This window comes from Channa argus, chromosome 9 (genome assembly GCF_033026475.1).
Source record: "Channa argus isolate prfri chromosome 9, Channa argus male v1.0, whole genome shotgun sequence".
Classification (NCBI taxonomy): Eukaryota; Metazoa; Chordata; class Actinopteri; order Anabantiformes; family Channidae; genus Channa; species Channa argus.
The window spans coordinates 13,164,466-13,189,021 of record NC_090205.1 but is presented as its reverse complement, the minus strand read 5'-3'; the positions used below and the strand labels follow the sequence as shown (position 1 = coordinate 13,189,021).

At 40.0% G+C, this 24,556-nt stretch overlaps 1 protein-coding gene across 3 annotated transcripts; it reads left to right on the top strand.

Annotated features, from left to right (window-relative positions):
* Window positions 1-262: 262 nt before the first annotated feature.
* dop1b (DOP1 leucine zipper like protein B) lies at window positions 263-23,454 on the top strand. Of its 3 annotated transcripts, none has more exons than XM_067515978.1 (38): window positions 263-471; window positions 3,615-3,793; window positions 4,202-4,383; window positions 4,471-4,641; window positions 5,907-6,096; window positions 6,246-6,344; window positions 7,587-7,710; window positions 7,795-7,904; window positions 8,219-8,330; window positions 8,606-8,726; window positions 8,852-8,971; window positions 9,282-9,387; window positions 10,560-10,790; window positions 10,883-11,193; window positions 11,308-11,711; window positions 11,818-12,089; window positions 12,391-12,543; window positions 12,674-12,774; window positions 13,610-13,800; window positions 13,910-15,503; window positions 15,729-15,828; window positions 15,938-16,084; window positions 16,327-16,449; window positions 16,530-16,664; window positions 16,754-16,809; window positions 17,077-17,181; window positions 17,295-17,361; window positions 17,459-17,618; window positions 18,349-18,431; window positions 18,517-18,626; window positions 18,716-18,865; window positions 18,987-19,048; window positions 20,168-20,296; window positions 20,422-20,558; window positions 20,651-20,706; window positions 20,794-20,937; window positions 21,070-21,202; window positions 22,223-23,454. In XM_067515978.1, exons 2-38 carry the CDS (start codon window positions 3,656-3,658, stop codon window positions 22,478-22,480), a joined length of 6,885 nt encoding a protein of 2,294 aa, XP_067372079.1. In that variant the 5' UTR covers window positions 263-471; window positions 3,615-3,655; the 3' UTR covers window positions 22,481-23,454. The 3 variants fall into 3 exon arrangements, with proteins under 3 accessions (XP_067372079.1, XP_067372078.1, XP_067372077.1); XM_067515977.1 differs by having other exon boundaries at window positions 264-471; window positions 8,855-8,971; window positions 15,938-16,129; XM_067515976.1 differs by having other exon boundaries at window positions 264-471; window positions 15,938-16,129.
* Window positions 23,455-24,556: the final 1,102 nt, after the last annotated feature.

Sequence of the window (24,556 nt, the reverse complement as noted above, 5' to 3'; positions counted from 1 at the left end):
AGTTTGTAAACATGCACATCCTGGACTGTACCAAAGCCGGAGGGCAGTGATTTTGCGGTGACTATATCGACACTTTGAAGTGCAATAAAAGAAACGGGTTTCTTTTTGCCACGGGCGAGAATTGCTGGGAGTATTTTGTGTAAATAGTTTTTCTGATGACAGTATAAGGGCTAACGCTTCCTCCATTCTTTAAAATATTGTCGCCCCACCCCTGCTCGATGAGGAAGTGAACCATCCGTCTGAGCTCAGCTCTGAATCAGCTGAGTTTGAGGATCCCGCCCAGTTGTCACTGTCGCCTCTGGTACACTAGGGGTCTTCGGTGACTCCCCCCACTCTACACATACACATCGTAAGGACATATTATAGGTTTACTACATCTTTTATTGGATCCGTGAAAGATGCGCCATGCTGACCGGACAGTGGCTTTGAAAGGAGTGTGTTCCGGTTCATGCTGGGCTTGTTTTGCAGATGGTGAGTCATTGATACACCTGATAGCTAGATTAGCTAATTTCGTTAACAACAGAGAGGTTCCCTTTAACGATACATGATGTCTTAATTTGACAAGACTCTATTTTCTTTTTCTGACATCGAGAATATCAGACATCTTCTTTTATATATCTGTAAAGAAACATTTTTTTATGGCTAGCTAAGTTCTGTCTTCTAACAGCCCATAATTCAATTGTATTGACAACAATGTGCTTAGGCTAGCAAGGTTTCAAAAGCATCTTCTGCTAGTGTGATAAGGCTTTACTCGTTTCCTATTCTTTTCGGCAGTGATATTATCATCTAGTCAGTGGTCTGAGGTCGTGCAGTTACATAATAGACACAGAAGTAGGCTCCACTGATGCTACAGTGCAGGCCAAAACCTGCTGCAGCCAGCTATTATCTGGCAACTGTTGGTGTTGTATGCACTTGTCTTCTCATCTGCCATCTCACAGCTAAACACCGTCGTATTAAAAAGTCTGTTGTAGTGGTGGCGTCAGTCAGGTGACACAGTACATAAGCGGGGCTTGCTGTGTGTGTGTGTCCACCCTCAAAGCACACACACTGTCCAGCAGCAGCCTGCAGGAATGCATGGATTATCGCTCTTGCTGTTTCACTGATAGACAAGATGGAGATGTCAAAATGTGCACATACTGTCACATTTCTGCCTGGCCTTCCTAATTTGATTATCACATAGTCACTTTTGATATTAAGCTCTGTTTTATGATTCACATTTGCTTGATGGGTGCATACACACTAGATGTCCATTTGCAGAAGGAGTTATGGTGTGTCAGGTTTGAAAAATTTGAAAATGAGTTGTGTAAATAGGAATAATTACCAATTCCATTTAAAATTAATTTCCATTGGGGAGAAAGACTTATACAATACTGCGTCTACCAGCTTTTACAGTGCTGTTCTGTGCCTATAAAAGTCACAAGCCATGCATGTGACTTTTATAGGTAAGAACTTTTTTATGCCTTACTTGTTTGGATAAAAATAATTAAAATTACATTTTAACAGTTTAAATATTTTAAAAACCTAATTGTGACACATATTACATATTTATCATTTCATTTTTATTTATGTTTGTTTATTTAACTAATGAAATATGGCACCAAGTTTGCAAAAAACACATCCACAAAAGTCACAACTACATGATATATGAGACCCAGACCAGTAAATTGACAAGTCTCTATTTTATTAGCTTATCACACTATATAAATATTATTTCATCAGCTAATGAGTAACATGGAAATGCAATACAGAAATGCTATTAATATATTTATATATAAGTAATTTAGTTTTGCGATTACATGAAAATAAATTTTTCATGTAATAATTTTTGCATTCATTTTTTATAATATCTTTCTTGTTTACTAACCGTATTTATGAGTACTCTATAAAAATAATACTATATGTTTCTGTATGTAACTTTGTAAAAATCAATGCTGACTGATTTCTTGTTACTGTCAGTTGGGCTCCATGCTAGCTAAGGCCCTGACTGATGATTAACATAAGTAGATTCAAAGAAAGATTTTAAGAACTACTGATTTCGACAGTTTATAAATGTCTGGTCAGGAGGAAAAAAGACAGATGGTGTCTCCATCTCATTGTATTGGTACACTCTATGCTCTCAATATTCCTGCTCCCTGTCTGCCCCACAATGCCCTCAACAAAAAAACAAATCTTTCTCATTCCCATGGGTCTGAAACTGGGTTAGTCTTTATTTTCAGTTTTTACTTTAATATTTTACTGAAGGCGAGCTTTAGGCACTGTGTGGTGGATCAGCTAATGGTTTTTTCACGATTAACTTATTGAGTGTTCTTTGACTTACAATTGTTTGGTCTGCAAAAAATAATGGAAATTGCCCACAATACTGCAGATGTGAGGGAGTGAATGATCGAATGGTTAATTTTTTTTTTCTAATCAGTTAATACATTTTCATTGGTTATTTGTCTGCCAATTATTTGTGCTTTTCAGCACTAATGCACTACCACCATCTTGAGCACATGTTTTTGGGCTTGTCCATGATGGTAAAATGCCTCTCAGCTCAGCTACAGGAAGTCCAGATGTCTGTGCTTCTGTAATCCTGCCCTCCTACTCCCCCACCCATCTTTCTGTTTAACTATATTCAAATACACTACATGAATACACAAGCCACTGCCTTTTGCGTGTGCATATAGGTGAGAAAGCTACTCTTTCTCTAAGCTACTCTTATGGTATTTAGCGGTTGGTTAGTTTGTATCTACTTCTATCACATTTATTTGCTCATCAAGCCAGAAATAAGATTCTTTCACCAATTAATTTCTTACATAAGACCCATTAAAGCTGCATTAATATAAACATATGATGAAATAACTACATTTATCTGTGAAAGTGGTAACTTGTAGCGCTGAACCCATAGAATTTTCACCAGCTGCATCTGTTTTCAGCACAAAGGTTCCGATAAAACCACCAAACTTTACTTCACTGTAGCTACACTTTAACAAAGAGCAAACAAAATTTGGTGTTACGGTGGTAGTGGAGCATTTAGCAGCTAAAAGGACTAAAATGTTTCCTTATGCATTTGAGGAAACCAAACAAAGTTAAAAGACAATTGAATTGTGGACTTCACAACTGAAAATAAATGATAATGTTACTGTGAGCAAAAATGTTGCTTTCTTTGCCATAAAACTTTTATAAGGTGATCACATTTTGTTGCTATAATTTATCCCTAAGAGGCCAAAAAATATTTTATACAGCTTAAAAGGTCACAGTGTAGATAAGTGAGATGCAAACTGTATCAGTCCATATGTTTCACTCGAGTCCAGAGTTTGTTTTTCTCTGTACGTTGCTACCAGAGCCACACACCTTGTGTAAGACTGACTCCTCCCTCCTCAGATTGAGAGACGTATCAGCAAGGCAAACACTGACCAGTCATGAATGAGGACATTTGTCTTTTTTGCCTCAGATCTTGTTTTTGTCACTGAACACAGCTAATTGGCTAATTCTATTTGCCATAAACAAGCCTCAGAGGCAGACTGACATCCAGCAGGTTACAGATAAATACTATGGCAAGAGTGAATCTACTGTATGTGAGAGGTTGTAGAACTTTTGTCTTTTTGTTACATAATTTCTTGCCTCCTTTACAGACATATCTGGCTGAACATGCTGGTATCTAACTAAACAAATAATGGATCCTGAGGAGTTAGAGCTGCAGAATGACTACCGCTACCGTAGCTATGCGGCAGTCATTGAGAAAGCGTTGCGAAACTTTGAGTCTTCGAGTGAGTGGGCAGATCTTATCTCTTCACTGGGAAAGCTCAATAAGGTACAGTATAATTACTTCATGCCATATGAATCCTGTAGATGCTAATGAATTTCCCAGTCTGGGCTTTTCTTTTTTTGATAATGATACTCTACTTGTGTCAGACTCACAGCTGCTTCGACTGTATATGTGTTTTTCAGTTTCCTGTAGATATGAGGAAGTTCTGGTTTCTTATTGAGATCCTCCCTTTATTATACAAACATATTGCTCTAGTCTTTGGGCCATTTATTTTGGCCAATGAATGTGTGACTTTTCTTTTGACTTTCAAAGCAGATGTTTACTTTGGAGTGTCAGTTTGTGATGATGATTAAAAAATGTTTCTTAAGTTACACAGAGATATATGAATCAAATCCCATTTGTCAAATGTGCTTTATTTGATCATAATTTTAGTTTTCTCTGTCTTTCTGTCAGGCTCTGCAGACCAATCTTCGCTACTCCCTTCTGCCCAAGAGGTTGATCATAGGGAAGCGTCTGGCTCAGTGCTTACACCCGGCCCTGCCCAGCGGAGTACACCTCAAGGCTCTGGAGACGTACGAGGTCATCTTCAAAATCATTGGAACAAAATGGCTGGCAAAGGATCTGTTCATTTACAGGTAAATATATGGCATAAATATGCTATTGTTTCAAGGAGAGTACTGACGTGATAATGACTTAACTTATGTGTCCCTATGTGTTTTTAGCTCAGGATTGTTCCCACTGTTGAGCCATGCATCCATGGCAGTGAAGCCTGTGTTACTGACGCTGTATGAGCGTTACTATCTTCCTCTGCAAAGGGCCTTGCTTCCCAGTCTTCAGGCATTCATAACAGGACTCCTGCCAGGCCTAGAAGAGGGACTGGAAGTTTATGACAGGTAGAGGGAACAGAAAACTTAACTGATAACTCTGACAATATTCTTTACTTATTTGTTTTGTATTTTTTGTCAACAATTGTATTCCTCTGTGTCACAGAGTAGCCTTGTCATCTATGAACTATTAAAGACACATCAGTGATCTACACTGTTACACTGGGTGGCTGGTGTTGTTTAATTATATTGGTCACTGTAGATTATTTTTAAGTTGATCCCATATGTAGCACCTGTTGCTGCTAATACACACTGGAACACTGAAGCTGCATTACATTGTTAGACAAAAATCCTAAAAGTATGCACACACTGCTCATTTTTTTAATTGTGTGTCTTGAGTACTGATTAGTTACAGAATAAACAAATGGGATTGGAGCATCAAGCCATAGACAAGGAATTTCAGAAAATATTAAGAAATTGACACTTTTGGTTTTCTCAATCTCTCATTTAGCTCAGGTGCTGTTCCTCGAGTGAACAATTCAATTGAGTGAAATGAGTTTTAATTCAATGCTTTGTAGAAGCCCCTTTGGCAGCAGTGACAACATAGCATCTTCTTGGTTCAGTCTTCAAAGATTTGCACAGTGAAAATATTCGCTCCGGAAATTATGAACTGACAACTCAGAATGACTGAACTGTTACAAGGTCCAAGTAGTCAGTGAAGACCAAACAAATTAATCTGTGCCAAACTTTAGCACATGTCGCATTTAATGTTAATGATATGTTTTTTCTGTGTTTTGTTTTTTTTTTAGTTTTTGAAATAAAAGTAACAGTGGGTTTGTATTTGAAGAAAGGCACATTTAGAATGATCTTAAAAACTTTTTTATATATATATATATATATATATATATATATATATATATACACACACACACACACACACACACAGCTTTGTTCCTCAGTTTGCCTTTTGCTTACTCAAATATAAACTGTAAAACTTTTGTTTAAAATTTATGTTTTTCTTCATTACAACTTTCATTATGTCTGATTTGCAATTTTTGCACATTGTATTGACTGTAGGCAGAAAGACACCACTGACCAGTATTAATTAGGTATATTTCACAGCTGAGAAATATTTAGTGGATAAGCTTGCTGCAGGTGCTTTTGTGAATAACGTTTCCAAATCACATGAGATCTTAGATTTCCAAACTTCCCAAATGTACTTCTGTATTGAAGCAATCTTTTTTTTGGTCAAAACTGATGTATGCAAAATTAATTTATCAGTGGATATATTGTTGAACAGTGAACTCGTTCAATTTTGTCCTCTTTGTGTCCAGGACTGATGCATTGCTGGTCAGGTTGTCACTGTTGGTGGGCCAGCAGGTCTTCTATGGAGCCCTCTGGGGCAGCATGCTGGTCAGCCCAATGGTGCGACTACCCGCTTCTGTCTTTATCGTCACACATTTCGACCGCATGGTGTCCCTGCGCCACCAGACACACGTGCTAGGCTATGACCACCGTTTAGTTGTGAGTTTTGTTTTTGTCTTACCATACACACATAAACATGAAAATATTTAATTAACTTATTTCAGTATCTATTCAGCTTAGCTCCACAGTCTGCACCATGACCATCATTTCTCATCGGTGTGGACTTCTTGGTTTCTGTTTGTCCCCAGGTGAAGTCCGTGTGTCTTTCTCTGCAGGATTCAAATGTCCTGGTGCAAAGGAACATGCTTGAAATCCTGCTCTACTTTTTCCCCTTTGCTACATGCTTGGTAGGTACACAAATGGCTATACAGCTGTACTTTTTCTGCCAAATAATTCAATTCGTATTGTCCGGTTAAAAAAGGGATTTCTGCAGTTTTCATCCAGCAATGTCAAACTATCCACAAAACAGCAATTAATATGATGAATTAAATGTTATCTTAGTTGTAAGAAATAAGGGTTAAACTATAAATAGTTTAATTTGGGGGAAACAAACAGGTATTACTCAAGCCCTCTGAAGCAACACCTATCCCAAATGGCTTTTTTAATCATATACAATCATTGAAAAAAGGAGCCACTGTAAAACGGTGAATACATTTTTCTGAGTGTCACAGAATCCTTGAAATACCTGTTACCTGTCACATTTTCATATATTCAGTCTTGTAAGATTTGGAAACAGGAAGCTAGTTTTTGTTCGTAAATCCATGGAACTACACTACAATTATGTTAATTGAAGTTGCTTTGTGGGACAGTGTGGTGGAGTGGTTAGCCCTCTTAACTCAAAGCTAGAAGGTCCCTGGTTCGAATCCACCTTGCCGGCTGTGGCTTTTTGTGCTGAGTTTGCATGTTCTTCCTGTGTTTGCGTTATTTTCCTTCGGTTTTCCTCCATGACCCCCACATTCCATAGACATGAATGTTAGGTTAATTGGTGACCCAGAGGTTGAATCATGTCAACTGGACTTCTTTTCCTTGTTTAGAAACATTTCGCTAGTTATCCAAGCAGCTGGGCTGGGGAACTCTGGCCTGTATAGAGTTGTTAAGATGCGAGGAGGGAACATGGTGGAGTCATCAACATGTAACGACTGAGACCCTAATTCCCTAAACCCCATAAGATGGGGGTTGTTAGGTGTGGCCCTTTTGGTGGAAATGCTCTTGATAACTGAGAATCTTCACCGGTTAATTGGTGACTTTAAATATCCCATAGTTGTGAAAGTGCAAGTGAATCGTTGTCTGTGAATGTTTTTGTGTTGGCCAAGAGATAGACTATCAAGCTGTCCAGGGTGTACCCTGCCTCTCATCCAGTGACAGCTGGGATAGGCTGCAGCCCCTCGCTACCCAGTACCCGATAAGCGGTTAAGTTAATGGATGAATGGAAGTTGCATTGTGTGTTGGTTGATATTTATATTACTTTTTTAAACGGTATCAAAAAAATTCCTGTCTCCTTTCTTTTAAAAATTACAATTTTTGTATGTCTACTCTGCTATTTTCTTCTGTTTTCCCCCTGGTATCTACCGTACTGTATGTTCGTTTAGGATCCAGCTGAGGCTTGTATTGCTATGAGCGGCGAAGACCTAACCACAGTGGTGTCTGCAGCATCACTTACACTTCTTCGCAGAGACATGTCACTTAACAGACGCCTCTATGCCTGGCTCCTAGGTGCATTTAAGCACAATTTAACACACTTTAACCTGTTCTCTTAGTTTACATTCTAATGCTCAGCTTCACCTCTATGTATTTTAGGTACAAACATCAAAGGGGAAATGGTGGCACCACACCCCACCCTCTCCAGCACCAAAGAGGAACATATGTCATTTTATTTCAATGCCTATTCAAGAGATTTCCTGGTAAAGGTAAGTATATCCTGTGTTTATAAAAGAAACAAACACTTTTAGAAATATGTTTATTTGCTTTCTTTCTGACAGCTAGAAAAGCCAGTAGCTGCAACCAGCACTGTCTTTAGAAATTGCCTGCATATAACCTCTATGTGAATCACAAAAACGGGGGTGTGAGGTGTGAAAAACTGCAAATAAGCATATTTCTAAAAAGGTTAAATTAAACTCTCAAAATATCTGAGCTAAAGTATTTTGGTCATATGTGTCTGTTTAAACTGATATAGTTGTCACCTGTTTCTCTTATTGTCATGTGTTTGTTTCTGTGACTTCAGGCTCTGATTAACATCCTCAAACAGAAGGATGTGAAAAGTGGCCCAGAGAATGTGATTGGATACCTCAGGCCCTTTCGCATCATCATCAGCCTGCTAGATAAACCAGAGATAGGTTGGGAGCACTGAGGAATACAGTACACAAACACTTGAAAATACAGTTCGGTTTATAAATATTCAAACATTGATAAGTTTTGAATGTAATTCCTAAATGGTTAATGACACCCATTTGTCAAATCCCTTGATGGCTGAAAGGCTGAAAAAAACTGGACGTAATATCGTTCCAATATTTATGACCCTAACTGTATTTTGGATTACTTGATCCACCCTAGTTTGTTCCAAGCTCTTTTCACCTTGATAATGATGACTGTTGACAATGTGTCTTCTCAGGTCCGGCTGTGTTGAACAGTGTGTTGTTGGAAGTGGTCCGAGCCTTCTACAGCTACTGTCTAGAGATGCTCGGAGAGGAAACCATCAGTAGTTCAGGGCTCTCAGGCAACCAGCTAGCCAGGTGACACTGATGATAATACAAATGCGAGGAAGCTTAAAGTTGAATCCATATTTAACTGATCTTGTGAAAAAATGGAACTAGCTAAATAAATACAGAGGGTGTTTTTGTGATGTTTTCTTATACAGCAGGATTAAAGAGAACAAGAATGCATCAGAGATCATCAAGACTGTGAATATGCTTGTGAGCTCCATGAACAGTGAATACCTGTGGGAGTATATGACACAGCGCTTCTGCACTTCTCTCAGGTATGGTGGAATGACTGGGCCAAGTCCAAGACTATAATGGGAAAATTAAACTTTTAAAACATAGCTATCAGGTACTGACTATACAGCATATAGAATTAACACAGAGAATGCAAAATGTATATACATTTATAAAATGTTATAATACAATACATTGCATTACGTCAATAACAGTTGATGTAACCAAAGGCTACAACATGTGTTGTTAGTGTGCTAAAAACTATCAAGAAGAGTGTGTGTTTTTTTCCCTCTTGTTAATTCTCAAATCTCAACCCACAAGCTAAAAGAGTGTCATTTTATGCTTCTTCTATAGTGACAAAAATGATCCATCAACACCTCCTCTGCAGGACTGCCTTCCTGCTCCTTCTGTCACAGAAATGTCCAATCTCATCATTTTCCTGCTTGATGTTCTTCCTCTGGTAAACAACACACACAAACATACATCAATAGTCGCCTTGTTAAACTAAATTCACAAGAAAACTCAAACCTGAAAATTCAGAGCTGTATTTTAGACTCAAATCTAGAACTTAATCACAGAGGTGGTGCTATAATCCTCTATTTGAGTGTCCACATTTCAAAGTGCGCTTGGGAAAGACGCTGAAACTCGCACATGCTCGTCTTGCATGTAAGACCATGTGCATGGGTGAACGATAGGCAAATTATATTCAAGTTTCAAGATGCTTTTATTGTCAATTACAATATGTACAAGACATACTGAAAAATCAAAATACAGCTTCTCTCTCACTGTAGTGTAAAATGCTTTGCAACAAATAAAGACAAATGAAAATAAATATGACATAATAAATTAAAATGCAAAGCCAATATAAATCAAGCTATTTAAAATAGTGGTGGTACTGGAAATACAGTGGAAATAGAGCCATATGTAAAGTGTGCAAGTATCACAAGGTGCAATGACTAACAGCAGCAAATAAACAAGGTGTAAATGGTTACAGTAAAGTTAAAGATTTCCAGTGAGTGTAATGAGACTTTAAGAGCAAAACATCCTTGTGTATAATGGGTGAATTACAGTCCATGGGTAGGGGGAATAGTGGGAAGGTAATGGATAGAGTTCAGCATTCTGACAGCCGGCTGGATGAAGCTGTTTGACAGTTTTGCTGAGCGGGGCTGGAGGCTCCGGTACCTTTTCTTTGAAGGCAGGGGGCTGAACACAGATTTTAGGGGGTGTGAGGTGTCATCTGTGATGCTGATGGCTCTGTTGGTGAGGTGGGTATGAAAAATCTCTGTAAGGGAGGGCAAGGAGGTACCAATGATGCTGCTGGCTGCATTCACAATGCGTTGCAGAGTTTTTCGGCAGGAGCCACTGCATTCTTCATACCACACAGTGATACAGCCAGTGAGAATACTCTCATTTTAGCCCCTGTAGAAAGAGCACATAATGCGTGGTGGGACTTGCGCTCGCCTCAGTTTGCGGAGTAAGTAGCCTTCTTTGGCCACCGATATAGTACTTTAGTTGTACGAAAACTATATACCTCTGGTAGTTGGTTAAAGTTAAGTACAGCTAAGGCAAATCTAAAACACACAAAAAAGAAATTTTTGCACACAGTATGTTCTTAATTGCTTTAATCTACAGGAGCTCCATGCTGACATCCCATCCCAGTTACTCCCTGAAATGCTGGGAACCATGCTTCGGACCCTGCACAGCCACATGGACTCTGTGAGCCTGGAAGATGTCACACAGGGCCTGCGCGCCTGCTTCAGGGTCCTGAGTAAGATCCAAATGCCGGTGTCTTATATGGACTTTGAGGCAAAGTTACAAACAGACGAGTTACAGACACCAGAAGATGAAGGCAAAGAATCTCAGGTTAGGCGTTCTACAGTATGTGCCAGTGTGGTGTCTTTTTAAATGTGATTTAAGTTTTCTGCCGCTCATCATAAAAATTATACCTCGTCTAGGGTCTCGAGAAGGAGGCTGAAAAAGATGACAGTGTCGGTCACGTTAATAGTCATGAGGGAGATGAAGAACCACACAGCGATGGAAAAAGTGAGGTTGAGTCTGCAGAAGGCATTTATCCAGCACTGCGGTCTGAAGACAGCGGATTGGGGATCAGCGCCTCACCATCAGAGCAGCATCTCCCACCAGGGGTACGGATGGTGGTTGAGGAAAATGGAATTTGCAAAGAAGGTGAGGGAGTGTGGAGGAGGGGAGGCAGTGTGGACACCATGACCCAGTGTCTGCAGGACATCTTGGCATTCATAACCACAAGGTAAATTAATCAGTCATTGTGAAATTAGTTATAATTTAAATTAGTTCTTCATGGCCACTTTAATTAACTAAGAATTTAAAATATCCTTGCAATTCGGGTATCTATTTGAAATAGATGCCTGCTTGTACAAGTGGAAGATGTCAGGACACCAGGGGAAACAGTCCACCCAGATGAAATTGCTGTCTCTGTGGATCAGAAGACCTTGCTGGCAAACATAGGGGGGCGTGAAATTAAAGACAAGCTGACAGAACTATTTAGTCCGAACAAACTTAAGTCCCGCCTGATGTCTGAGGCCCAGCTCTTAGCAGTCCCGGGAGAGAAGATGAAGGATCGCGGGCATTTAGGATGTCTTGATTGGGCGGCGGGCTACATGCCACGAAGCAAGGCAGAGATCTCTGAGGCCTGTCGACAGGCCTTCACCGCCACATGCCACCTGTTGCTGGAGTGCACAACCTTCCCTATCTATCTAAGTGAAGAGGAGACTCTGGCTCTCCACACAGACATGTTTGGCCATTCAGGTCAGCACAGATAAATTGTATTCAATGCTGCTGAGTCCATGCTAAAGTAATCTATGTGCTTAACCAACACAGGCGTTTAAAATGTTTTTTGTTTTTGTTTTTATAGGAAGTGAAATTGACAACCTTCCACTATGGTTAAGGTCCCTGATGACACTATGCTGCTTGTCCAGGGATTACAACATCCAGCACACAGCAGTAGCCTCCCTGCTGGAACTTATTAACCATTCCCAGTCTTTAGCACTGGTCATACAGGACAAGCACAGACGCTACCAGACATCTGACTCCAATCCTCTAAGTGGGCGGCTCCAGATGGTTACTGTGCCACCCATCTACCCTGCCTTGCTTCAGGCCATTGAGGATGGCACAGATTTCTATCAGGTAAGTTATGAAATAGAATTTGTGTTGTATTTTAGCTTTGCTTATACCCTAAGTTCAGGATTGCCACAGTGATTTACGTGGTCCAATTTTACCGGATCGTCATAATGAACCAGGTAGTCCAATTTTACCGGCGCTTACCCCAGCCACCTCAGTGGTTCACTGTCTTACATGTGGCCAGGAGGAGTCGGGGCATGAACCACTGATCCTACAGTTGAAAGTCAGCCACTCTACCAACTGAGCCACTACTGCCCCAATGTGAATGTTGTATTTTACGATTTTCATTTTTTGTGCTTTGAACCAGAGGGTGTCTCACGTACTGTGGAACCAGCTGGACATGGAGCGGAGAGAGCAGCACATTTCCTGCGTGGAACTGTTTTACAGGCTTCACTGTTTGGCTCCATCAGTGTCCATTTGTGAAGACATTATCTGTCAGGCACTATTACATAAAGACAAGGTGTGTTTGTTAGCAAACAGCTGAACTACATTTTATTTACACATTGTGTAGATGTGACATACATATGTACCAACCAAGAAATATGGTTGAGCAAGTAAGGCAAAGTTTTGTTTGTGTTTGTCTGCCATAGGCCGTTAGGCTTGAAGCACTACACCGCTTCACAGTGCTATGGCACCTGACCCGGGAGATCCAGATCAACAGGACTATGTCTCTGAATCGTTCCTTTGACCGGTCAGTACTTAGTTGAAAAATGGCACATAGTTAATACAAATGAAAGGTATTGTCTATTATTGTACATAACTCAGATTTTTTTGTAATTCTTTTAAATTTTATATCCAAATTCTCAGAAATCTCAGAAGGGGTTTTATGTAGTTTACATCTTTCACTGTATATTAGCAACGTTGGAGCTGCCTCATTCTTTTTCAGTGTATAAGTACATAAAAATATCAGTGATAAGACCATAATTTTGCACACGATTTTGTGGAGGATCAATATGGAAACCTTCCTTTAATAACAAAGGTTTTCTGTCAGGATACATATGTTTATTATTAGATAAGTAATCAAATATTATTATTATTAATATGGATTTTTCAGTGGCCCTGTGTAAGGTACCACCAAGTGCTAATGAACTGTAGATGTTATGATTTGAGTAAATTCATTGTGAGTTAAAATGTATTTCACAGAAGGATATCTGGTAGATTCATTTTAGGGATTTACCTTAAAAAAATCTACATCAAATGCTTATTTTTGTATGTAAACATGCTAAATGAAATGTGTCAAAAACATGCGTGTGTGCTTTGCTGTTACATTTAACATTAAATTTTTTTCTTTTTAATTTGCAATACTTACCATGCTTAGATGCTCATGTTTACACACAGTAAAAGGCAAAATTACACAAATAGACTATAGAATTGTTGAAATTACAAATGTAACATTTACACACTATGATTACACTTTTAAATTGAGCCAGACAAACTCATTCTGAGATGCCATAAAATGGTCACAGACAAGAGGAGAAAACCTTTCGTTTTACAAAACTGATATTTGCAATGTGTACTTCTCTCAGGTCTCTATGTGTTGTGGTGGACAGTCTCAGCTGTACTGATGGCTCAATAAGAGCAGCTGCTCAGTGCTGGCTTGTTAGGGCTCTGTCCCTCAATGATGTGATTCGAATCCTGGAACCTATTCTGTTGTTGCTGCTTCATCCCTCCTCTCAGCGCTGCTCCATTCAGAGCATCAAACAGAATCTCACTGCTGGTAACTACATTATGCTTTAGCCATGTTTGTTTTGAAATAATTAACTGTGTTTCGGTTTTGTGCTTTGGTGGGTTTCCTCAAAGGACATAATCTTTTCTTTTTTTTAAAGGTAACCTGAAGGTAATAAGCAACAGAGGTCGTAGCTCAACGAAATCTTCTGGGACAACTGCATTTGCAATGGTGACAGAGGTCACCACCTTAAATCCTATTAACATTGTAGACCGGGAGTCCTTGTGGGGAGAGTTAGAAAGTGATCCGGAACTGGCTAAAACACACGACACTTTAGTGGCATCAAGGAGTGAAAGTGAAGAGACAGAAGAGGAGGAGGACAGAGTGATAGAGGAGGAAGAGGCAGAGAGTGAACATACTGAGTCAGCTGACACCAGTGGTCCCCAGGTATCCACAGAGAACTCCAGCTCTGGCTCTGTCCCCTATCGTAGCAGTGAGGAAGGAGCCATGGTTAATGGCCTACAGAGGGCAGAGTCTGAGCACACGCAGGCATCTGATTCATTGTCAAGTGAGGATGAGGAGGATTTAGAGCTGGAGGCCATGGCCAGATCTCGTCTGTTGAAACAGGAACGTGAGAAGAGAGAGGCCATCGACTCTCTGTTCAGACATGTTTTGCTGTATCCAGTGGCGGGTGGGTGGCGCCATCTGCTACAAGGCTTAGTACTGCTAGACAGCCTGCTGAGAAGCAGTGCTGAGTGCCCTCTGGTGGATGCTCTTTCCTGTACCTCTCTGGACACAAGCTCTGCTGCACATTTAAACCTGGTCTCTAACCTTTTGCAGAGACATCAACAGGCTCAAGATGGCAAAAGCTTCTACGGCAGCCTGCTTTCCCCCTCCTCCTCCCCCTCTACACCCCCATCCCTTCTCATTGAACTGCTAGTGTCCTTGTGCCTCCGATTTTTGCGCTCTCATTACCCTTCCTATCTCAGCCTGGGTCCTCTTGACATGCAGGGGAACAGGGAGGTTCAGGTGAAGAGTGTGGAGGTGCTAACCCGGATAGTAAATCAGCTTGGCTACATGGCACGGGGACATGAAGGCAATAGTGCCAGTCTGGAGCCCATCCGCAAACTCCTCTCAGGATGCAAAGTTCAGCAATATGCTCTTCTTACACTTTCTGCATCAATGTATGTCACCCAGAAAGGAACGGATAAGGGAGCATCCAAAGGTGTGGAGCTGCTGGATGAACAGGGAGGCCTATCAGAGGAGAGCCTGGTGAATCTTGGAGCAGGAGGAGGGCAGGAACAATACCCCTTACAAATGGAATTACTTAAACTCCTTCAGGCTCTCATAGCCCTTGAGTGCCATGTGTGGCCTGGTGGAGTTGTCTCTTCTGCTGGGTCAGCTGGTGCATCTGGCCAGCCTGGGGAGCCTCGTGAATCCCCTACTGCCAGCACGCCCCTCGCACGTGAATGGCAGACTGCAGTACTTTTTCAGCAGTCTATTAAGGCAGCCCAGTATGTCCAAAGTCACCCCATTACTGCTCAAGGAATGTTTGTCTCTGCTGCTGCCAGAGCACTGCAGCCACAATATGGCTATGCAATGCACCCCCACTGGGTGTCGCTGTTGTGCTCCTCTTTACCATACTTAGGCCGCTCATTAGGCATCATTGTGGCTCCACTTATTAGTCAGATCTGCAGGAATTTGGACGAGCTGGTCAAAGTTTACGAGCATGATGGTGGAAAGACAAATCAGAGGTATACAGAAAATTTAGGTTTTGACTTATAATTTATCTTTAGAAGTTGTTGCTAATTTCAGATAATTACATTATCTACATACACTTCACTGTCTAAAATCAAGTTTGCCTAGATTTTGGTTGTCAGCTCACCTGCTTACATATTTTTGCATTAAAAATGAGGTGCCACATTTTAATGAAGACACTGTTATGTTAGATATGTGATTTATGTTTCCCATCTCATCAGTTTGGGTGGTAGAAGAGAGAACATCGCCCCTGACTACCCTCTGACTCTGCTAGAAGGCCTGACCACTATTACACACTATTGTCTACTCGAAAACAAGAGGGTTAGGAATAAACATGCACATACACTCACACACACAGACACATCTGTTTATAGTACCTTCCACAATAAACCTAATACTACTTTTCTTCTCTTTTTTTTCTGTCTGTTAGTCTCTTGTTGCCTGTGATCCTGTTGATGTTCGTAATGCACGCAACACAGTAATCGAGTCACTACCACACCTGCTCAGTACTATGGCATTGTTATGGGGCCTGGTCACAAGGGAAGAGCTTCAAAAGCGTGCATCTGACTCTGCTCAAGTCAGCAAACACTCTTCTACCTCTGTGTATTTTAAAAGCTCAAAGGTGTGTGTAAAAAACATGCACAGTTTCTGTATTTTTTTCTTACCAACACTAATGGATGTAGTGCCAGTGTTTGTTGATGTTTATGCTCCATGCGTTTGTTGGTCTTGTTATGTGTTTACATATATTATTTCCTCCTGCATAGCCCTGTGCATATATTGTTATGGAAACTTATCCATTCTTGTTGTGTGCATGTTTAGATCTTACGGCAGCGAATACTAGAGTTCCTGGTCCCTCTAACTGGGAATTACGGAGTTCAGCTCATGGCTTCACTGGGAGCAGTTTGGAGCAGCAGGAAGAGTAAAAGGAGACATAAAAACAAAGTATGAACTACAAAAAAACGGTATAGTTTCATCTACGCCACTGTTTATCTTCCGAATCTTTACACTCTTGTCTTCATTAGGTTTTACCTTTACCCAGTGAGTCTCGTCTAACCATTGTGGATCTGGTGAAATCACTGAATACCTTACACACGGATACAATCCTAAACTTTGTCAAAGAGGTGGTGAAAAAACCACATCAGATCAGAGGAGACCAGGTACTCACACATACAAAGCCCGATACTAAAAACGTGTTTTGGGTTTCTTGAGTTTATTTTCACAGATTTATCTCCTTTTTCTCCATCAGAAGTCATCTCTTGTCGACATACCCATGTTACAGTTCTGCTATGCGTACATCCAGAGGTGAGTCAGAAATCTAAAACATTTTTAAATAATTTAGTCTTTACAAGTAAGTAGCAGACACCAGAGGAACATTTTGGGGTTTAGTGTCTTGCCTAAGGACACTTCAACACTTCATGTAGCCAAGAGGATCCAGGAGTTGAACCACTGACCCCGTTGTTCATGGACAACTTGCTCTAGCTACAGAGCTAAAGCCACCCCGAACCCACAAAATGAACATCCTCACACTCACAAAAGCTCATTTAATGATAATTTCTGTTTTGTGTGTAGTATCCCAGCACAGGCTCTGCAGGAAAATGTTGCTCCTCTCCTCAATCTGTTGCGTGAGTCTGTTCAGCTCAACCTGGCCCCACCTGGTCACTTCTTACTTCTGGGGTAAATTTCTATTAATTCACTGCTATTTTTATATGCTTATTAGGATTTGTATTAGTCATTTCTTTTTTTTCTTTTGGAAATGAGGTAATCCAGTTATGGTTTCTGTCTTTCAGAATCCTAAATGACTTTGTTAGTAGACTCCCCAATCTGGACAACAAGAAGGACTCTCGAGAGTTACAGGTAAGATGCATGTTAAATTGCAAATTGCTGTAAATAAGATGTTATGTGAATGCATAGAAAATACTGTGTTGATATTAATGATGAAATTATTGTGCAGGAGGTGACTCAGCGGATCCTTGAGGCCATTGGTGGAATTGCAGGCTCATCTCTGGAGCAGACTAGTTGGCTCAGCCGCAGCCTTGAGGTCAAAGTTCAGCCACAGGTGTGCCCTATCATAGATGAACCCGACGACACAGATGTGGATGGAGACCATCATGGTAACTTTAGACACTTACATACATGCATGACCTCAACAGTAATTCCTGGCAAGGAGATCAGCATTGCCTTGTGTCAAACTGGACCAAGAAAAGCTTTGCAACTGGACCAAGAAAAGCTTGGCACTACAGTATTTCATAGATGAGCACAATAATGAACTTTTATACAAATGCAACCTAAGACCTGTATCAATTAAAACCCAGTAGCTCACGAATTGGTGGGCATTGATGGAAGCAGTGTTCCTAATACTGGTATTGGCACAATTGCCAGATTTTAACCTGAGGTGTAAAGGGACTAAGCATAATTATGAATCAAGAAACATTTACTTAACTTTGAAAGAGCTATCATTAATGAAGCTCAGATGGCTGGAGCCGCATTCACAGAATTCTCAAACCCTTAAGTTGTATTATTAGATCTGTGGAAACTAAATTGACTTGGAAGATTGACCCCTGGAATAAAATGAGGGTTTTGTTGCTCTGTTATGTATCTGGGGCATTTTCTGGTACTGTTTGGGGCCATTTGTTTCATCTAAACAAAGGGTAACTTCAAATCAAAACAATGTTCCTCTGAATTATCATATTTATACACTATGATGAAACGTTTCTGTCCTGATTAGTATATGACCACAGCCCCAAAGTGCCCCAAGGGCAACTAGTTTAAAGAAGCTACATGAATTAATAACAACTTAGTGACAGTCTAGTGAACATTTTTCTCACCTTGTTTCCCCATCAGAGTCAATGGCTCAAGCTAGCACCATGGTTTCTTCCTCAGTTCCCTCAGTGTACAGCGTGCAAGCTCTGGTACTCCTGGCTGAGGTATATCTCTGATTTAATTATGGTGGGTTAAAGAGTGAAAGAGCCTTTGTGTATGTGTTATTTAACACACTTTTTTACACTGTAGATCTTGGCACCCCTTCTGGACATGGTATACCGCAGTGATGAGAAGGAAAAAGCCGTTCCTCTTATTTCACGCCTCATGTATTATGTTTTTCCTTACCTGAAAAATCACAGGTATGTACCATTGGTGTCTGAGTTGCTTTAATGTTAACAACTGAGGGCAATTCAATTAAAATAGAGTCCCTCTGATTTCATTGCTCTAGTGCCTACAACATGCCCAGCTTTGAAGCGGGTGCCCAGCTGCTGAGCAGCCTGAGTGGGTATGCCTACACCAAAAGGGCCTGGAGGAAAGAGGTCTTTGAGCTCTTCATGGACCCCCTCTTCTTTACCATGGATGCCTCCTGTGAACCCAGGTTAGTGTGTGCCACAAATGTGTAATATTATTTTGTATGTGTATTTCCTTATATTACATAAAATTGCTTCTAACTCGCCAATGTCTAATGCTCCTACTTGACTGCCCTGTGTTCTCTATAGTTGGAAATCCATTATTGACCATCTTCTGACCCATGAAAAGACCATGTTTAAAGACCTCATGAGTAAGTACAGCCTCCAGATAAAAACTGAAGCTGTAATGATGCTATTTTAATTTCAAGGTAAATCTACTGAATGATACAGATTCATCTGTTACGAGGTAGAGTACAACATGTTAATGAAGGGGTATATATTGGAAGCTCCGATGACTCCAAGTCTCTGAGTGGCAGACAATTAGAGCTGCTTTTTGGGCTCCACCCTCCCTGTTTCCACAGTCAACCGCCTCTCCTTACTCATTCTAGGCAGATTTTTCTCTGTGCCTGTGGGGGGAAAAGTTGGTCAAACACCTCACTCTGTTATCGCTAAGTAACCCAATGTTCTAACATTTGCTTGGTGTTTTACTAAGCACTATCCCATTAGAGACTGTCATTAATGGGACTGTCCATTAGAGACTGTCTCTAATCAAATTAGAGACAGTCTCTAATGGGACAGTTATAGACACAGTCTCTAATGGGATAGTTATAGACACAGTCTCTAATGGGATAGTTATAGACACAGTCTCTATGGGACAGTTATAGATACAGTCTCTAATGGGATAGTGGGATAAAACTTCAGGACGTCATCCTATCAGGTCAAAGTCTTGAGTAGTCATTGCTCCTCCAAAGGGTGGAAAGCTAATAGCTCCACAATATGATGGATCTACTAATGCAGACACTCCTTAGCCCATCCTGGGCACTATTAGGGCAGATGGACAGAGCTTTTAAATCTTATCATAATGTTTTTGCAAAGTACTTGACCAGCGCTCTCCAGGGTGAACCCGAGAAAACTGCATTTGGCGACGCACTCCTTTACTGTGCAAACTGTTAGGCCGTTTAAAGCTGCCTTAAACATGCTGCTTTTACAGTAGTAGCACACAGAAGGACAGCAAGCATGAGCTAGAATGGGCGGTTGACCAAGTGAAAAGAAAGGGCAGAGCCTAGAGCACTGCTTGACCTGTCTGTCACCAACAGAAGTGCTGTCATTGGCCCTTCCATATTTTGTCACACCAAGGTGAATCCAATGTTGGAACATTGAATGAATGTCAATAAAAAAGAACCACTACAGTTAAAATATTATTTGTAAGTCTCTTGTAAAGTTCAAATTGCAGAGATGCTTTAAGAAACCATTATTCATTTTTACTGTAGGCATGCAGAGTGGCTCCCTGAAACTGTTTGCTAACGTAGACCAGAAACCCATGCTGCTGAAGCGCCAAGCTTTTGCCATGTTCAGTGGAGAACTCGACCAGTATCATCTCTATCTGCCACTCATCCAAGGTGTGGTACTGGTACTGAATACTTAGGAAATAATGTCTGTGTAATCAAATTATGTCTGTGTATTAAAAAAAGACATTAAATTGATCATTTTTAAAAATTAGTATAACATTTCCATTTGCTTTCAGAGCGTCTCACTGAAGCTTTACGCATGAACCCCAGCCCTGCTGTCTCAGCCCAGATATTCTTGATGTTTCGTGTTCTCCTTTTGCGGATTTCATCCCAGCACCTTACATCTCTTTGGCCAATCATGGTTACAGAACTAGTAAGATACCAGCCTCTAGGAGTCTAGGCCAGTACACAGGAGCAATACTGCATGAAAGTCTGGTTTAAATATTTTTTTAACTTGTTTTTCAGATACGCACATTTGCACGTTTAGAGAAAGCTCTAAAGGCAGATAAAGACAATTCAAAGTAAGTTAAATGTTTAAAAAACAAATTCCTTTTTCATTGAGACTATGGTGACACTGTTCTTTTCCTAAATTTGCATTTACCACTTAGGCTGGCTAAAGTGGTGCGAGCAGCCCTTGAACGAAATGGACCAGTGAATTTCTCTCAGGCAGAGTTGGACATGTACCTATCTGCCTGCAAGTTTTTAGACACCTCCCTTGCTTTTCCTCCAGAAAGTATACCACTTTTTCAGATGTAAGACCATAATTTAGTTTACAATGTCTTAAAACGTGGTTATATATACTTTTGTATAAGTTTCTGTATTAATTTTTTCTAATCTGTGTATTATTTTCTGATTTTCTATGGAACACACTGTTGTATATGCAGGTATCGCTGGGCATTTGTCCCTGAGGTGGATGTGAACCGCTATGGTGGCCCTGAGACTGCACTGATCGAGGGAGAGCAGGAATGCACACCACATGTTGTCAGAGTACTGGAAGGAATACAGCAACAATATGGGGTAAGATTGGTTCAAACACCAAATTCAAACCTGCAGTCATTTCCATTTACAAGTCTGTAGCCTTGAATGAATATCTGATGCAATGCTTAGGGCTATGAGTTATGATGTGTATAGAAAGCACCTTTATAGAGGGACATCTAAAAGCCCTTCAAAAATAGTATTCTAGTTACCTAGCAACATGTCACAGGTGATTTAACTTAATCATGGCATCTTTTTTAAATAACTTGTATTTAAAAACAACAATTCCAGTATTATTCCTTTGATCACATGTTGTAAGTGGATTAAACCAGTTGGTGGTGTCCAGATCAAGATGATTCCATGATGCTGAGGGCTGTGGTGTTCTTCACTTCACTTCTTCCATTTTTTTCTCAAACTCCTTTTTACAGAAATGTGATGACACTTTCGCATATTAGTATTATTTCTAAGTAGCAATCAGGAAAATTCATAGTAATTTAGAAACTTAGAATAATAACATTTCCAACAAGTGTGAACCCTCCCATTTGACCCAGGCTTGGGACTGACACCTCTGACTGACACCTCTGTGGCAGGGCGGGGCCACACCTAGTGGGGTGGGATTGGATGCAGAAGGCCGCGGGATCCCACCAAGCCATCAAGGGCAACCTGGGTGTCAGTTCTGAGCCTGGATAAAATGGCAGGAAGGGCGTAAAAACTCATGCCAAATCAATGTGCGGAACACATTCTGTGACCCCTGCACTGACAAGCTGAAAGCTGTTTTTGTACTTATTTAAGCAACTGGTACAATAACATCTTTTGGAAAAAAATTAAAAAGAGAAGTTGGCACGATTTTGATGGGAGTTGATTTAAGCCAGGGATATTTTTGCAGCCTGAAAGTGGTTTTAGTGTTTTATGATGATGTAATGGACACCTGTGTTATTTCTATAAAATTTTAAATATAATACAATAGCTTTCTCTCTGTAATACAATTCAAACATTTTTGCTATTTTATGATGACCAAATCTCAGTCGGAATGGATAATGATGTCCTGTCCTGTCATTTTAGACTCTGAATGGGCTGAGTGAGGAGTCTTCAACAGAGCATTTGGAGTTCCCTCTCCTCACTCAACGCTCTGTGTCCTCCATCACCCAGCTATTGCCTTTCCTTCGCACCCTTTGTTGCTCCTTCCAGGGCCCTGCCTCCAGCTCCCTCCCTATGCCCCACTTCCCAGTAGCAGACTACCCACCAGCCAGTTCAGTTATAGTTTTAAGGAGGCTGGAGCACATTATTGAAGAAGAGTTTCTGGACTCTATGGAGAGTTAACAACTTGGATGAACTAAGTCCTCTTCCTGTGCTTTCTGACCTGCAGCCATATGAATGGAATACCTACAGTAAGCACAACCAGTGGTAATGTATCGCTAACTAGAAAAAAAGGAAATGTTTTGGATGTTTGTTTGGTTTTTTTACGTTTCAACCTGCCTGATTTCTTCATAAGTACATGTATCTCTGAGATGCTTGCAAGCTGAATTGGTATTGGTATTGGAATTGGACTTTGTTGTAGTTATTACAACGGGGTTTCTGGACCTAAAATTAGATTAATAACAGTAAAAGTACTAATTACTAGCGTATACTTCTTCTCACACAAGGATGAGCATCATCTCAACTGCAAAATGTTCACACATTATCATTGTATCTTAGTGTCTGCTCTCTTTTCCTTATAAGTTTTAAACTTAAAATGACTAATGGTTACACATACACATTATAATAACCAAATCTGCAGTCATGTTTTTAGTTTGACATTAAAAAGCAGATTCACTCTGAAGAACCTTAATGAGTATTGGTAATGTTTTTTGACCTGTTTATAACTCTAGTTAACCACACTTCATATATACAAGCAAACAAACAGTATGTCTGTCTGACTCTGAGAATGTAATGATTATATGTCTAAGCGATAATGTTGTACAAGTACTTTCTCTTTGATTACTAGCGAAGTCACAATAGGACCTCACAGGCCCTTAGTAAATATGTTGAGAGTTTTCTGAGTATGTTACTGAATGTGATTTGTGCACACCAGGAAATATTATTGATTGTACATTGTTAACATACATGCTTGCCATTTTGGTGTTTAAGGGAATTTTGCCTTTCTTTGTAATTGTTCATTGATAGTTTTACTACTGCCCATGATTTTTTTCCCACCATGATGATTGTTAAGTAAGTAATTTATTTTGGATGTTCAAAACCCAATGTGAAATGTTGAAAGGAGATTCATTAAATTAAATATTAAACTTGTTAAAGTTGCTTGTTTTGCTTTGTTTTCATTGAAGGGAAATTTCTGAGATAGATTTTTATAGATAGATAGATATCTTGTTTTACACTTTACAAAGAGTTAAATATTCAATGTCTGATCGCTCTATATGATTTTTATACCGTATGAGTGTGGCAACAACTTGAAATCCCTCAGGAGGAACTGGGGACTGGACTACCTTGATTAAACAGCTATGCCCCAGACCAGTGGATGGCATTAAACTGGACAAATAACGGTGAATGTGGTAGAAAGTGATTGGATAACCCCTTATTGCAGCACTGCATTAATTAATATAAAAACAGCCAGAACTAAAGTTACCCTGAACTCATCTGATCTCTTTAGTTTAGCCTATGCTGCACAAACTCCTCCAGGCCACCATTATTCCCCTTTTCAAACTGAAAGTACTTTACAAATGAATTATTGCAGTTGTGCACACAACATTGGCACAAAGATGTCAATTTTTTATTACCAGTTGCTTTAGTGATTATTTTTTAGATGGCACTTTCTGTGTCGAAGTGTCTCTGGGCAGGACGCTGAACCTCTAACGGCCCTTTCCCATCCTCTGCTGTGCAGTGCCTGTCAAAGTCCGGTAGAAATTGGGGAGGGTTGCGTCAGGAAGGGACTCTGGCGTAAAAACTACCATATCAACATGTGGACAATGATCCACTGTGGCGACCCTGAACTCACGAGATAAGCCGAAAGGACAAAAAAAAAAAAAACTCTCTGTCTTCATTTGCATACTTGATATGTGCCATTTCTGCAAAATTTAAACTACAGCCTAAATTAGTCTACTAAATGTAAGTAGTTATATGAAAGCCACAACTGCTTTTTACTATTTCATTGAAATTATAAGTATTATAAGTTTTCCATAAATAGTTTCTTTAGTTTAAAAGAACTCCATTATTATTTTGTCCTATTGTTGAATTAGTTTTGAACGTGACTGTAATACTGATTTGCCTTATTTATATTAGGACTTTTAGATCCATATATAGATTAGGACTTCTATTATGCATAGACAAAAAAAAATGGAAACACAGCTACACACTTATCCATTATCTTTTGTTATTTTTTTTTAATAAAATTGTTGTAAATGG

Coding starts and splice junctions, on each gene's coding strand:
- dop1b (XM_067515976.1), top strand. CDS start 3,656: ATGGATCCTGAGGAGTTAGAGCTGCAGAATGACTACCGCTACCGTAGC. Junction 3,794..4,201: donor CACTGGGAAAGCTCAATAAG/GTACAGTATAAT, acceptor TCTTTCTGTCAG/GCTCTGCAGACCAATCTTCG. Junction 16,130..16,326: donor TGTATTTTAAAAGCTCAAAG/GTGTGTGTAAAA, acceptor GTGCATGTTTAG/ATCTTACGGCAGCGAATACT.